At 42.1% G+C, this 13,957-nt stretch overlaps 1 protein-coding gene across 1 annotated transcript; it reads left to right on the top strand.

Annotated features, from left to right (window-relative positions):
• Positions 1-2,036: 2,036 nt before the first annotated feature.
• On the top strand, positions 2,037-13,957 carry LOC310933025 (uncharacterized protein; the record flags this gene model as incomplete). The annotated part of the gene is made up of 14 exons (XM_083896448.1): positions 2,037-2,207; positions 2,598-2,680; positions 2,765-2,936; positions 3,118-3,279; positions 3,720-3,845; positions 3,958-4,178; positions 10,198-10,582; positions 10,699-10,781; positions 10,905-11,061; positions 12,709-12,870; positions 13,214-13,339; positions 13,447-13,521; positions 13,605-13,744; positions 13,834-13,957. The coding sequence occupies 14 exons, from the start codon at positions 2,037-2,039 to the stop codon at positions 13,955-13,957; spliced, it is 2,187 nt and encodes a 728-aa protein (XP_083752574.1).

Below are 13,957 nucleotides of genomic sequence, written 5' to 3'. Positions count from 1 at the left end.
TATCAGAGTATATCAGAGTATATCTGAGTATATCTCAGTATATCTCAGTATATCAGAGTATATCAGAGTAAATCAGAGTATATCAGAGTATATCTGAGTATATCTGAGTATATCTGAGTATATCAGAGTATATCAGAGTATATCTGAGTATATCAGAGTATATCAGAGTATATCTCAGTATATCAGAGTAGATCAGAGTATATCAGAGTATATCAGAGTATATCTCAGTATATCAGAGTAGATCAGAGTATATCAGAGTATATCAGAGTATATCAGAGTATATCAGAGTATATCAGAGTATATCAGAGTATATCTCAGTATATCAGAGTAGATCAGAGTATATCAGAGTAGATCAGAGTATATCAGAGTATATCTGAGTATATCAGAGTATATCAGAGTATATCTGAGTATATCAGAGTATATCTCAGTATATCAGAGTATATCTCAGTATATCAGAGTATATCAGAGTATATCTGAGTATATCAGAGTATATCTGAGTATATCAGAGTATATCTCAGTATATCAGAGTATATCAGAGTATATCTCAGTATATCAGAGTATATCAGAGTATATCTGAGTATATCTGAGTATATCAGAGTATATCTCAGTATATCAGAGTATATCAGAGTATATCTGAGTATATCTGAGTATATCTGAGTATATCAGAGTATATCAGAGTATATCAGAGTATATCTGAGTATATCTGAGTATATCAGAGTATATCAGAGTATATCAGAGTATATCTGAGTATATCTGAGTATATCTGAGTATATCTGAGTATATCAGAGTATATCAGAGTATATCAGAGTATATCAGAGTATATCTGAGTATATCTGAGTATATCAGAGTATATCTCAGTATATCAGAGTATATCAGAGTATATCAGAGTATATCTGAGTAAAAGTGTTAACAGATTCTCAAGAGTTAACTTGTAACTCTTTACCCTCAACAATCTACACAACTGAGCTAAACTACATTTAAAACCAGTTTTTTTCATGTCACAAAGATACACACACACACACAGACACACACACACACAGTGACACACACACACACAGTGACACACACACAGACACACACACACACACAGTGACACACACAGACACACACACACACACACACACACTCACACACACACACACAGTGACACACACACAGACACACACACAGACACACACAGACACACACACAGACACACACAGACACACACACACACTCACACACACTCACACACACACACACACACACACACACATTACTTCCTGCTTCACCTACACACACACACACACACACACACACACACACACACACACACACACATTACTTCCTGCTTCACCTACACACACACTAAACTAAAGATGAAATAAAGTTAAACTACAGTTAAACTGAAGTTTAACTTCCGGTTTATCTAGTTTAACAGTTTCAGAGTAAACTAAACTAAACTAACTTTCTTATATATAATAATAATAATAATAAGAAGAAGAAGAAGTTTTGGACAGTGACTCAGACGTGGACAGACCTGGTCCTCAGGATCGTGTATGGACCAACAGGACTGGTCCATCAGGAAGATCTGCTGCCTGGAGGCGTCCAACACCTCCTTCACCTCCTCCTTCACCTTCTCCTTTACCTCCTCCACCTCCTCCTCCTCCTTCACCTCCTCCTCAAACACGTCCTCCGCCTCAGGAGGAAAACAGAATGCCACCTGACCTGCTGGACACGTCCTGTCCAGTCCTCAGGACATCAGCTGACCAAACATCTACAGCTATAAGAGGACACTCAGGTTCCTGTTGCTCTTCACTATCCACTCACTCCGTCCAGCAGCCATGACGTCCTTCTCCAGCCGCAGCATCTCAACGAGGAACTCCACCATCAGAGCTCCGTCCACGTCCTCCTCGTCTCGCCGCCTCAGCAGCATGAGCTCCAGCAGCGTCTACGGAGGAGCAGGAGGACTCGGAGTCCGCATCTCCACGTCCTCGTCCACCTTCTCCTCTCCCGACGCCGTCTCTGCTGCGTTGGCCGACAACGAGAAGTCCACCATGCAGAACCTCAACAACCGGCTGTCGTCCTACCTGGAGACGGTCCGCAGGCTGGAGACGGCCAACGCCGACCTGGAGCTGAAGATCCGACGCTTTCTGGAGAACAAGGCCAAGCCTCACGTCCACGACCTGGACGCCTTCAACGTCCGCATCAGGGAGCTGCAGGGACAGGTGAGAGACACCTGGAGACACTTTGTCTTTACAGGATCTCACTCTTCATTTCACTGATCTTTTCATTTCAAATGATTTCACAGTTTATTGAAAAACCTCAGGCTCTAACTTTGTCTGGAATGTTTTAACGTTTTAACGTTTTAACGTTGTCTCATTTTTCTGAGACAGTTTTCATGGCGTCATCTAATCGTCCTTCAGTAAAACTACGACATGCTGCGTTTACGAGTTTCTTTGTTTCCGTTGGCACTGAGTTTGTGTAAATAAAAAAAAATTACGTTTAAAAATGATTTTAAAGATCTGCTACGTCAGTTGTTATGCTTAGATTTTGGAGCTGGAGCCCCCTGGTGGCAGAAATCTGAACAGTCTGTAATCTCCTTCTTCTCTGCTCAGATCTGTGGCGCCGCTCGACTAAACGCTGGCCTGGTTCTGGCCATCGATAACTCTCAGCTCGCCATCGACGACTTCAGAATAAAGTGAGGGAGGAGGAGGAGGAGGCGGAGCCAACCATGACATCACACATGTGAAATGTTGGACTAACGTTGGACTAATGTTTGCAGGTACGAGAACGAGCTCGGCATGCGTCAGTCTGTGGACGCTGACGTGTCCGGACTGAAGAAGGTCCTGGACGAGCTGAAGATGAGTCGCAGTGACCTGGAGATGGAGGTGGACGGTCTGAAGGACGAGCTGCTGCATCTGAAGAGGAACCATCAAGAGGTGAGAGTCGTGAAGGTGAGCAGAAGATAATGTGACGCACAGACACAACAATGACCCTGTCCTCTGTCCTCCTCTGTCCTCTCTGTCCTCCTCTGTCCTCTCTGTCCTCTCTGTCCTCTCTGTCCTCCCTGTGTCCTCCTCTGTCCTCTCTGTGTCCTCCTCTGTCCTCCCTGTGTCCTCCTCTGTCCTCCTGCAGGACCTCCTGGCTCTCAGGGCTCAGATGGGTGGTCAGGTGAACGTGGAGGTGGACGCTGCTCCTCAGGAGGACCTGAACCTGCGTATGACGTCCATCAGAGAACACTACGAGAACATCGCCGCCAAGAACCGCGCTGACCTGGAGGCGTGGTACCAGGCCAAGGTGAGACCAGACTCACTGCTGCCCCCTACTGACACACACACATTCTCACTGTCTGCATCGCTGTTGGGTGTGGTCAGTGATCAATAACAGTATTGATGGGTGTGGTCAGTGATTGATGGGTGTGGTCAGTGATCAATATTAGTATTGATGGGTGTGGTCAGTGATCAATAACAGTATTGATGGGTGTGGTCAGTGATCAATAACAGTATTGATGGGTGTGGTCAGTGATTGATGGGTGTGGTCAGTGATCAATATTAGTATTGATGGGTGTGGTCAGTGATCAATAACAGTATTGATGGGTGTGGTCAGTGATCAATAACAGTATTGATGGGTGTGGTCAGTGATCAATAACAGTATTGATGGGTGTGGTCAGTGATCAATAACAGTATTGATGGGTGTGGTCAGTGATCAATAACAGTATTGATGGGTGTGGTCCACAGACGTCAGAGCTCAACAAAGATATAGCTTCTCGGACTGAGATTCTGACCACGACAAAGTCTGAGGTGACTGAACTACGACGAAGTTTTCAGGCTCTGAAGATCAAACTGCAGAGTGAGATCAGCAAGGTGAGGAAATTCATCCTGTCATCTCAACACACACACATGTATATATGTATATATACTAACCCTGTGTGTGTGTGTGTGCGTGTGCGTGTGTGCGATTCTCTCTCAACCACAGAAATGTGTTTTGGAGGGATCTTTGGCAGAGACCAAGCAGCGCTACGCTAACATGCTAGCAGGTTACCAGAGGCAGGTGGAGGTTCTGGAGGAGCAGCTGAGTCAACTCAGGTCAGACCTGAAGAACCAGGGGGTTCTCTACGGGGAACTGTTGGACATCAAGACCAGGCTGGAGCTGGAGATCGCTGAGTACAGGAGGCTGCTGGACGGAGAGGCTGCAGAGTGAGTGTTCATCACAGCTGTGTTAATAAAGTTTATTCATCACAGCTGTGTCAATAACAGCGTTGTCAATAAAGTAAAGTAACATGTTGACATGTTTCTCTACAGTTTATCAAAGACGACGACTCAAAGTTCTGTCAACGTCACTAAGAAATATGTGACCATCACACAGGAAGTGGACGCCTTTGGAAACGTTTTGTCCACCAGCAGCAGCTAGATCTACATGTAAACAATAAACAATAAACAATAAACAAAGCAACTGTAAACAGACTCTCTGTGTGTGTGTGTGTGTGTGTGTGTGTGTGTGTGTGTGTGTGTGTGTGTGTGTGTGTGTGTGTGTGTGTGTGTGTGTGTGTGTAGGAAGTAAAGAAAAAAGACATCAGATAAACAAAGATAAACAAAATAAACAAAGATAAACAAAAATAAAAAAAGATAAACAAAAACAAATTAGATAAACAAAAATAAACAAAGATAAACAAAAACAAATCTGATAAACAAAGATAATAAATATATATAAGTTGTCCCTAAGGTTTCTATCTTTATTCCCTGGTGGTTTTTCCTGACCCTGGTCAAAGGTCAAAGGTCAAAGGATCAGACCAACTGTAAACTGTGGACTAAACTAATAAAGACTGATAGTAAAACGGTGGAATAATAACAGATGTTTGTTGGTCAACAGTGACCTCATGTGGCAGAGGTGAATACTAACTAATTACTGACTAATTACAGTTTAACTACAGTTTAACTTTAACTACAGTTTAACTACAGTTTAACTTTAACTACAGTTTAACTACAGTTAAACTTTAACTACAGTTTAACTACAGTTTAACTACAGTTTAACTACAGTTTAACTTTAACTACAGTTTAACTAACTACAGTTTAACTACAGTTTAACTACAGTTTAACTAACTACAGTTTAACTACAGTTTAACTACAGTTTAACTACAGTTTAACTTTAGCTACAGTTTAACTACAGTTTAACTTTAACTACAGTTTAACTACAGTTTAACTTTAGCTACAGTTTAACTACAGTTTAACTACAGTTTAACTACAGTTTAACTTTAGCTACAGTTTAACTACAGTTTAACTACAGTTTAACTACAGTTTAACTTTAACTACAGTTTAACTACAGTTTAACTACAGTTTAACTTTAACTACAGTTTAACTACAGTTTAACTTTAACTACAGTTTAACTACAGTTTAACTACAGTTTAACTTTAACTACAGTTTAACTACAGTTTAACTACAGTTTAACTAACTACAGTTTAACTACAGTTTAACTTTAACTACAGTTTAACTACAGTTTAATTACAGTTTAACTACAGTTTAACTAAAGTTTAACTACAGTTTAATTACAGTTTAACTACAGTTTAACTAAAGTTTAACAGTAAACTAGACTAACTTCCTTGTTTTCAGAGTAAAAATAACAACAACAACAATAACCTGGAAGACCTGGAACTCTGCTCCTCAGGACTGATCCATCAGGAAGATCTGCTGCCTAAGGCCTCCTGCACCTCCTCCTCCTTCACCTCCTCCTCCTCCTCCTCAATCATTTCCTCCTTCACCTCCTCCACCTCCTCCTCAATCATCACCTCCTCCTCAATCACCTCCACCTCCTCCTCCTCCTCAATCACCTCCTCCTCCTCCTCTCTCCTCCTTCACCTCCTCAGGAGACTGTAATAATAACAAATGTTTGTTAGTTAACAGTGACCTCATGTGGTGTGTGTGTGTGTGTGTGTGTGTGTGTGTGTGTGTGTGTGTGTGTGTGTGTGTGTGTGAGTGAATAAATGAGTGACTGAGTGACTAAGTGAATAAATGAATGAGTGAATAAGTGAGTGAGTGAGTGAATAAATGAGTGAGTGAATAAGTGAGTGAGTGAATAAATGAGTGAGTGAATAAGTGAGTGAGTGAGTGAGTGAGTGAGTGAGTGAATAAATTAGTGAGTGAATAAATGAGTGAGTGAATAAGTGAGTGAGTGAGTGAGTGGATAAATCAGTGAGTGAGTGACTGGGTGAATAAATGAGTGAGTGAATCAGTGAGTGAGTGAATAAATGAGTGAGTGAATAAGTGAGTGAGTGAATAAGTGAGTGAGTGAATAAATGAGTGAGTGAATAAGTGAGTGAGTGAATAAGTGAGTGAGTGAATAAATGAGTGAGTGAGTGAGTGAGTGAGTGAATAAATGAGTGACTGAGTGACTGAGTGACTGAGTGACTGAGTGAATAAACTAGTGAGTGAATAAACTAGTGAGTGAATCAGTGAGTGTGTGAGTGAGTGAGTGAGTGAGTGAGTGAGTGAATAAATGAGTGAGTGAGTGAATAAATTAGTGAGTGAATAAACGAGTGAGTGAGTGAGTGAGTGAGTGAGTGAGTGAGTGAGTGAGTGAGTGAGTGAATAAATTAGTGAGTGAATAAGTGAGTGAGTGAGTGAGTGAGTGAATAAATGAGTGAGTGAATAAATGAGTGAGTGGATAAGTGACTGAGTGAGTGAGTGAATAAGTGAGTGAGTGAGTGAATAAATGAGTGAGTGAATAAGTAAGTGAGTGAGTGAGTGAATAAATGAGTGAATGAATAAGTGAGTGAGTGAATAAATGAGTGAGTGAATAAGTGAGTGAGTGAGTGAATAAATGAGTGAGTGAATAAGTGAGTGAGTGAGTGAGTGAGTGAATAAATGCAGGAGTGAGTGAGTGAGTGAGTGAATGAATAAATGAGTGAGTGAATAAGTGAGTGAGTGAGTGAGTGAGTGAGTGAGTGAGTGAGTGAGTGAGTGAGTGAGTGAGTGAGTGAGTGAATAAATGCAGGAGTGAGTGAGTGAGTGAGTGAATAAATGCAGGAGTGAACGAGTGAGTGAATAAATGAGTGAGTGAATAAGTGAGTGAGTGAGTGAGTGAGTGAGTGAGTGAGTGAGTGAGTGGATAAATGCAGGAGTGAGTGAGTGAGTGAGTGAGTGAGTGAGTGAGTGAGTGCAGGAATGAGTGAGTGAGTGAATGCCAGAGTCTGAATTAATGAATACAGGAGTGAGTGAATGAATGAGTGAGTGAGTGAATGAATGCAGGAGTGACTGAGTGAATTAATAAATGCAGGAGTGAGTGAATAAATGAATGAGTGAGAGTGAGTGAATGACTACAGGAGTGAGTGCATGAATGCAGGCCAGAGTCTGAATGGGTGAATGAGTGAGTGAATAAATGCAGGAGTGAGTGAGTGAATGAATGAGTGAATGAATGAGTGAGTGAATGAATGAGTGAGTGAATGAATGAGTGAATGAATGCAGGAGTGCGTGAATGAATGAGTGAGTGGGTGAATAAATAAATACAGGAGTGAGTGAGTGAATGAATGCAGGCCAAAGTGTGAATGGGTGAATGAATAAATGCAGGAGTGAGTGAGTGAATGAGGGAGTGAGTGAGTGAGTGAGTGAGTGAGTGAGTGAGTGAGTGAGTGAGTGAGTGAGTAAATGCAGGAGTGAATGAGTGAGTAAATGCAGGAGTGAATGAGTGAGTGAATGAATGCAGGATGAATGAGTGAGTTGATGGTTGAGTGTGTTTTCTTCTATGAATGCTTGAATATGAAAGCATGAAGGCTCAGTGAATCTGGGCGTAGAAACTGGTTTGTTGAGTGAATGTGAATGAATGTGGGCGGGGTCAGCTGACTGATGACAGACAGGTGACTGAACAGGTGTGACCAGGTTTGGAATGAGAGGAGGCGGAGTCACAGTGACAGTGATGAACAACAACAAACATGAAAGAGGGAAAGTGAAGAGGGTCAAAGGTCAAAGGTCAAAGGGTTGATGACTGAAGACCAGGCTCTGAGTGTTAGTGTTAGTGTTAGCGTGGGCGTTAGCATTAGCGTGAGCGTTAGTGTTAGCGTGGGCGTTAGCGTTAGCGTTAGCGAGGTGTCCTGCTCTCAGTGAAGATGCTGTCATTAGCTTGTAAAGTGTTAGCTTGTTGAGAACAATGAGTGGAACATTTCTGACTAATGACACGTTGTCAGGAGTAATTATTGATCATTATTGATGACATCATCGATCATGTTTTACATGATCTTAAACAACAGAGTGACTCATCACTTTATACACTCTTAGCATTAGCTTAGCGCTTAGTTTCAAACTAACTGGTTCTGCGACAGTTTTACTACAGTTCTACTACAGTTTTGCAACAGTTTTACTACAGTTTTACTACAGTTCTACTACAGTTTTACTACAGTTCTACTACAGTTTTGCAACAGTTCTACTACAGTTTCACTGCAGTTTTATTACAGTTTTACTGCAGTTCTACTGCAGTTCTACTTCAGTTTTACTACAGTTTTACTGCAGTTTTACTACAGTTCTACTACAGTTTTACTACAGTTCTACTACAGTTTTGCAACAGTTCTACTACAGTTTCACTGCAGTTTTATTACAGTTTTACTGCAGTTCTACTGCAGTTCTACTTCAGTTTTGCTACAGTTTTACTACAGTTCTACTACAGTTTTGCAACAGTTCTACTACAGTTTTACTGCAGTTTTACTACAGTTCTACTACAGTTTTGCAACAGTTCTACTACAGTTTTACTGCAGTTTTACTACAGTTCTACTACAGTTTTGCAACAGTTCTACTACAGTTTTACTGCAGTTTTACTACAGTTCTACTACAGTTTTGCAACAGTTCTACTACAGTTTTACTGCAGTTCTACTACAATTTTACGACAGTTTTACTGCAGTTCTACTACAGTTCTACTACAGTTCTACTACAGTTTTACTACAGTTCTACTACAGTTTTACTGCAGTTTTATTACAGTTCTACTGCAGTTCTACTTTAGTTTTGCTACAGTTTTACTACAGTTCTACTACAGTTTTGCAACAGTTCTACTACAGTTTTACTGCAGTTTTACTACAGTTCTACTACAGTTTTGCAACAGTTCTACTACAGTTTTACTGCAGTTCTACTTCAGTTTTGCTACAGTTTTACTGCAGTTCTACTACAATTTTACTACAGTTCTACTACAATTTTACGACAGTTTTACTGCAGTTCTACTACAGTTCTACTACAGTTTTACTACAGTTCTACTACAGTTTTGCAACAGTTCTACTACAGTTTTACTACAGTTCTACTACAGTTTTACTACAGTTCTACCACAGTTTTGCAACAGTTCTACTACAGTTTTACTGCAGTTCTACTTCAGTTTTGCTACAGTTTTACTGCAGTTCTACTACAATTTTACTACAGTTCTACTACAATTTTACGACAGTTTTACTGCAGTTCTACTACAGTTTTACTGCAGTTCTACTACAGTTTTACTACAATTTTACTACAGTTTTACCACAGTTCTACTACAGTTCTACTGCAGTTTTACTGAAGTTTTACTGCAGTTCTACTACAATTTTACTGCAGTTTTACTGCAATTTGGCTCGTCATTCATTCATTCATTCATATCTACCACGTTTTCACCTTTGAAAGGTAATGTATGTACAATGTGGAGGATAAAGTGGTGGCAGAAGATGAATGAGTGAGTGAGTGAGTGAGTGAGTGAGTGAGTGAGTGAGTGAGTGAGTGAGTGAGTGAGTGAGTGAATGAGTGAGTGAGTGAGTGAGTGAGTGAATGAGTGAGTGAGTGAGTGAGTGAATGAGTGAGTGAGTGAGTGAGTGAGTGAGTGAGTGAGTGAGTGAGTGAATGAATGAATGAGTGAGTGAATGAATGAGTGAGTGAATGAATGAGTGAGTGAATGTGTTCCAGAATGATTGACATTGATTTAGATTGACAGTAACCTTTCACTCATTAGCCCCGCCCCCTCAAACCTGTTGCGACAGCGTTCCTCAGAAACTCGTCTCTAACCTAAAGGTCGTGCGGCGCCTGCAGCTCGTTACATTGTTTCCTTGACCTTCCCTGGCCACACCCACAGCTGCCACATTCCTGAGTCCCCGCCTCACCTGCTGTGATTGACAGCTCTTTGACTGCAGCAGCTTTAAAAGGAGGTCGGCGTCCTGCGTCTCCTCACTCTCCTCCTCAGCCTCAGCAGCATCATCATCACCATCATCATGTCTGTGTCTTACAGCAGATCAGTGAGGACCTCTGTGGGAAGCTCCAGCTCCATGGTCGGCCTCGGCCTCGGCGGCGGCGGCGGCAGCAGGCTGATGTCCGGCAGCGTCTACGGTGGCTCAGGAGGTCAAGGCGTCCGCATCTCCTCTGCCGGCGTGGGCGGCGGCTACTCTTCCATGAGCTACAGTGTTTCCGGCGCAGACAGCAACACCATCGGCAACGAGAAGTTCGCCATGCAGAACCTGAACGACCGTTTGGCCACGTACCTCAACAAGGTCCACATGCTGGAGAAGGCCAACGCTGAGCTGGAGCTGAAGATCAGACAGTTTGTGGAGAGCAAGGTCGGCCCGGCAACCAGAGACTACAGCGCCTTCTTCAGCACCATCGCTGACATCACAGGCAAGGTGAGTCACATGATCGCCTCTTTAATCCAGGTCATCAGTGACCTTTAGATCACCTTTGTTAAGTCCTGTTAGCCATTAACTTAGTAAAGTCAGTAAGATGTGAACTGTGTGTCCAGATCCAGGGCGCCATCAGGGTCAACGGCGCCGTCCACCTCAGCATCGACAACGCTCGTCTGGCAGCCGACGACTTCAGGACCAAGTGAGCGTCAACGTGGTTTTCACTGAGAATCATTTCATTTATTTGTACATTTATTTGAGACTAAACTCTAACAAATCAATCATCGTCTTCATCATCGTCTTCATCATCGTCTTCTTCCCTCAGGTACGAGAACGAGCTCGCCATGCGTCAGTCGGTGGAAGCTGACATCTCTGGACTGAAGAGGGTTCTGGAGGAGATGAACCTGGCAAAGGCCGACCTGAGTCTGCAGATCGAAGGTCTGAAGGAGGAGCTGCTTTATCTGAAGAAGAACCACGAGGAGGTTAGTGATCACCAACATTCACCAGTCATTAAAACTGATGAGTCATTAAACCTGAAGAGTCATTAAAACTGAAGAGTCATTAAAACTGACGAGTCATTAAAACTGAAGAGTCATTAAAACTGACGAGTCATTAAAACTGACGAGTCATTAAAACTGACGAGTCATTAAACCTGAAGAGTCATTAAAACTGACGAGTCATTAAAACTGACGAGTCATTAAAACTGAAGAGTCATTAAAACTGAAGAGTCATTAAAACTGACGAGTCATTAAAACTGATGAGTCATGAAAACTGAAGAGTCATTAAAACTGAAGAGTCATTCAAACTGAAGAGTCATTCAAACTGATGAGTCATTAAAACTGAAGAGTCATTAAAACTGAAGAGTCATTAAAACTGAAGAGTCATTAAAACTGAAGAGTCATTAAAACTGATGAGTCATTAAAACTGAAGAGTCATTAAAACTGATGAGTCATGAAAACTGAAGAGTCATTAAAACTGAAGAGTCATTCAAACTGAAGAGTCATTAAAACTGATGAGTCATTAAAACTGAAGAGTCATTAAACCTGACGAGTCATTAAACCTGACGAGTCATTAAAACTGACGAGTCATTAAAACTGACGAGTCATTAAAACTGACGAGTCATTAAAACTGACGAGTCATTAAAACTGACGAGTCATTAAACCTGAAGAGTCATTAAACCTGAAGAGTCATTAAACCTGACGAGTCATTAAAACTGAAGAGTCATTAAAACTGACGAGTCATTAAAACTGAAGAGTCATTAAAACTGACGAGTCATTAAAACTGAAGAGTCATTAAAACTGATGAGTCATTAAAACTGACGAGTCATTAAAACTGACGAGTCATTAAAACTGAAGAGTCATTAAAACTGACGAGTCATTAAACCTGAAGAGTCATTAAAACTGACGAGTCATTAAAACTGACGAGTCATTAAAACTGAAGAGTCATTAAAACTGACGAGTCATTTAAACTGACGAGTCATTAAAACTGACGAGTCATTAAACCTGACGAGTGATTAAACCTGAAGAGTCATTAAAACTGACGAGTCATTAAAACTGACGAGTCATTAAAACTGAAGAGTCATTAAAACTGACGATTCATTAAAACTGAAGAGTCATTAAAACTGACGAGTCATTAAAACTGATGAGTCATTAAAACTGACGAGTCATTAAAACTGAAGAGTCATTAAAACTGACGAGTCATTAAAACTGAAGAGTCATTAAAACTGAAGAGTCATTAAAACTGACGAGTCATTAAAACTGACGAGTCATTAAAACTGACGAGTCATTAAACCTGACGAGTCATTAAACCTGATGAGTCATTAAAACTGAAGAGTCATTAAAACTGACGAGTCATTAAAACTGACGAGTCATTAAACCTGATGAGTCATTAAAACTGACGAGTCATTAAACCTGACGAGTCATTAAAACTGAAGAGTCATTAAAACTGAAGAGTCATTAAAACTGACGAGTCATTAAAACTGACGTGTCATTAAAACTGAAGAGTCATTAAAACTGACGAGTCATTAAACCTGAAGAGTCATTAAACCTGACGAGTCATTAAACCTGACGAGTCATTAAACCTGACGAGTCATTAAAACTGATGAGTCATCTGAACTCTCTCTCTCTCAGGAGCTGTTAGCGATGCGTTCTCAGATGAATGGTCAGGTGAACGTGGAGGTCGATGCAGCTCCAGCTCAGGACCTGACAAAGATCATGGCCGACATCAGAGAACATTACGAGGCCATTTCTGCCAAGAACCAACGGGAGCTGGAGGCGTGGTTTCAGACCAAGGTGACACACAATGCTAATGCTGACGTTAATGCTAACACAAATGTGAACGCCGACACTAACGGCAATGCTAACAGGAACATAAATGCTAAAGCTAACACAAATATGAACACTAACAACAATGCTAACACAAATGGAACATAAACGCTAACACTAACACAAATGTGAACACTTACATCAATGCTAACACAAACAACAATGCTAATGCTGTGTGTGTGTGTGTCTGTGTCTCTGTGTGTGTGTGTGTGTGTGTGTGTGTGTGTGTGTGTGTGTGTGTGTGTGTGTGTGTGTGTGTGTGTGTGTGTGTCTCTGTGTGTGTGTGTGTGTCTCTGTGTGTGTGTGTCAGACGGAGACCCTGAACAAAGAGGTCAGCAGTCAGACGGTGTCTCTACAGTCGACTCGCTCAGAGGTCACAGAGGTCAAACGGACGCTGCAGTCGCTGCAGATCGAGCTTCAGTCCATGTTAGGAATGGTGAGAGAACGTCCTCACACACACACACACATGACTCAGCGGCGCCCCCTGCTGCTCTGTATCTCCACGTTCACATGGTCCGTGTCTGACGTGTGTCTCTTCTGCAGAAAGCGTCTCTGGAAGCTTCTCTGGCTGAGACGCAGAACCGTTACTCCATGCAGCTCTCTGGATACCAGCTGCAGGTCCAGCTTAATCTAACCTAACATTTGAGAGGCGTGGCTTCAGTGTGATGAAGACTCACCTGCTCTTCCTCTTCCTGCTGCAGGTGTCGTCTCTGGAGCAGCAGCTGGTTCAGCTGAGAGCTGACCTGGAGAGACAGGGTCAGGACTACAAGATGCTGCTGGACATCAAGACCAGGCTGGAGCTGGAGATCGCTGAGTACAGGAGGCTGCTGGACGGAGAGAGGTCAGGATTAAGTCAGACTTTAGGATTAGATCAAGTCACAATGATTTGACGTGTCAGTCTGACCCAGCTGCTTTCTGATTGGTCCACAGCATCAGCTCCTCTTCCTCCACGACCACGACCACCACCAAGCGCATGGTGGTGGTGGAGGAGGTGGTCGATGGGATGGTGGTGTCTTCATCCAGGTCCTCGTCCTCGTCCTACCTGAACCGTTGA

This window comes from Microchirus variegatus (assembly GCF_963457635.1).
Source record: "Microchirus variegatus genome assembly, chromosome: 10".
In the NCBI taxonomy this organism is placed as follows: Eukaryota; Metazoa; Chordata; class Actinopteri; order Pleuronectiformes; family Soleidae; genus Microchirus; species Microchirus variegatus.
The sequence above is the reverse complement of the archived record's forward strand: the minus strand, read 5'-3'. Positions and strand labels throughout refer to the sequence as shown.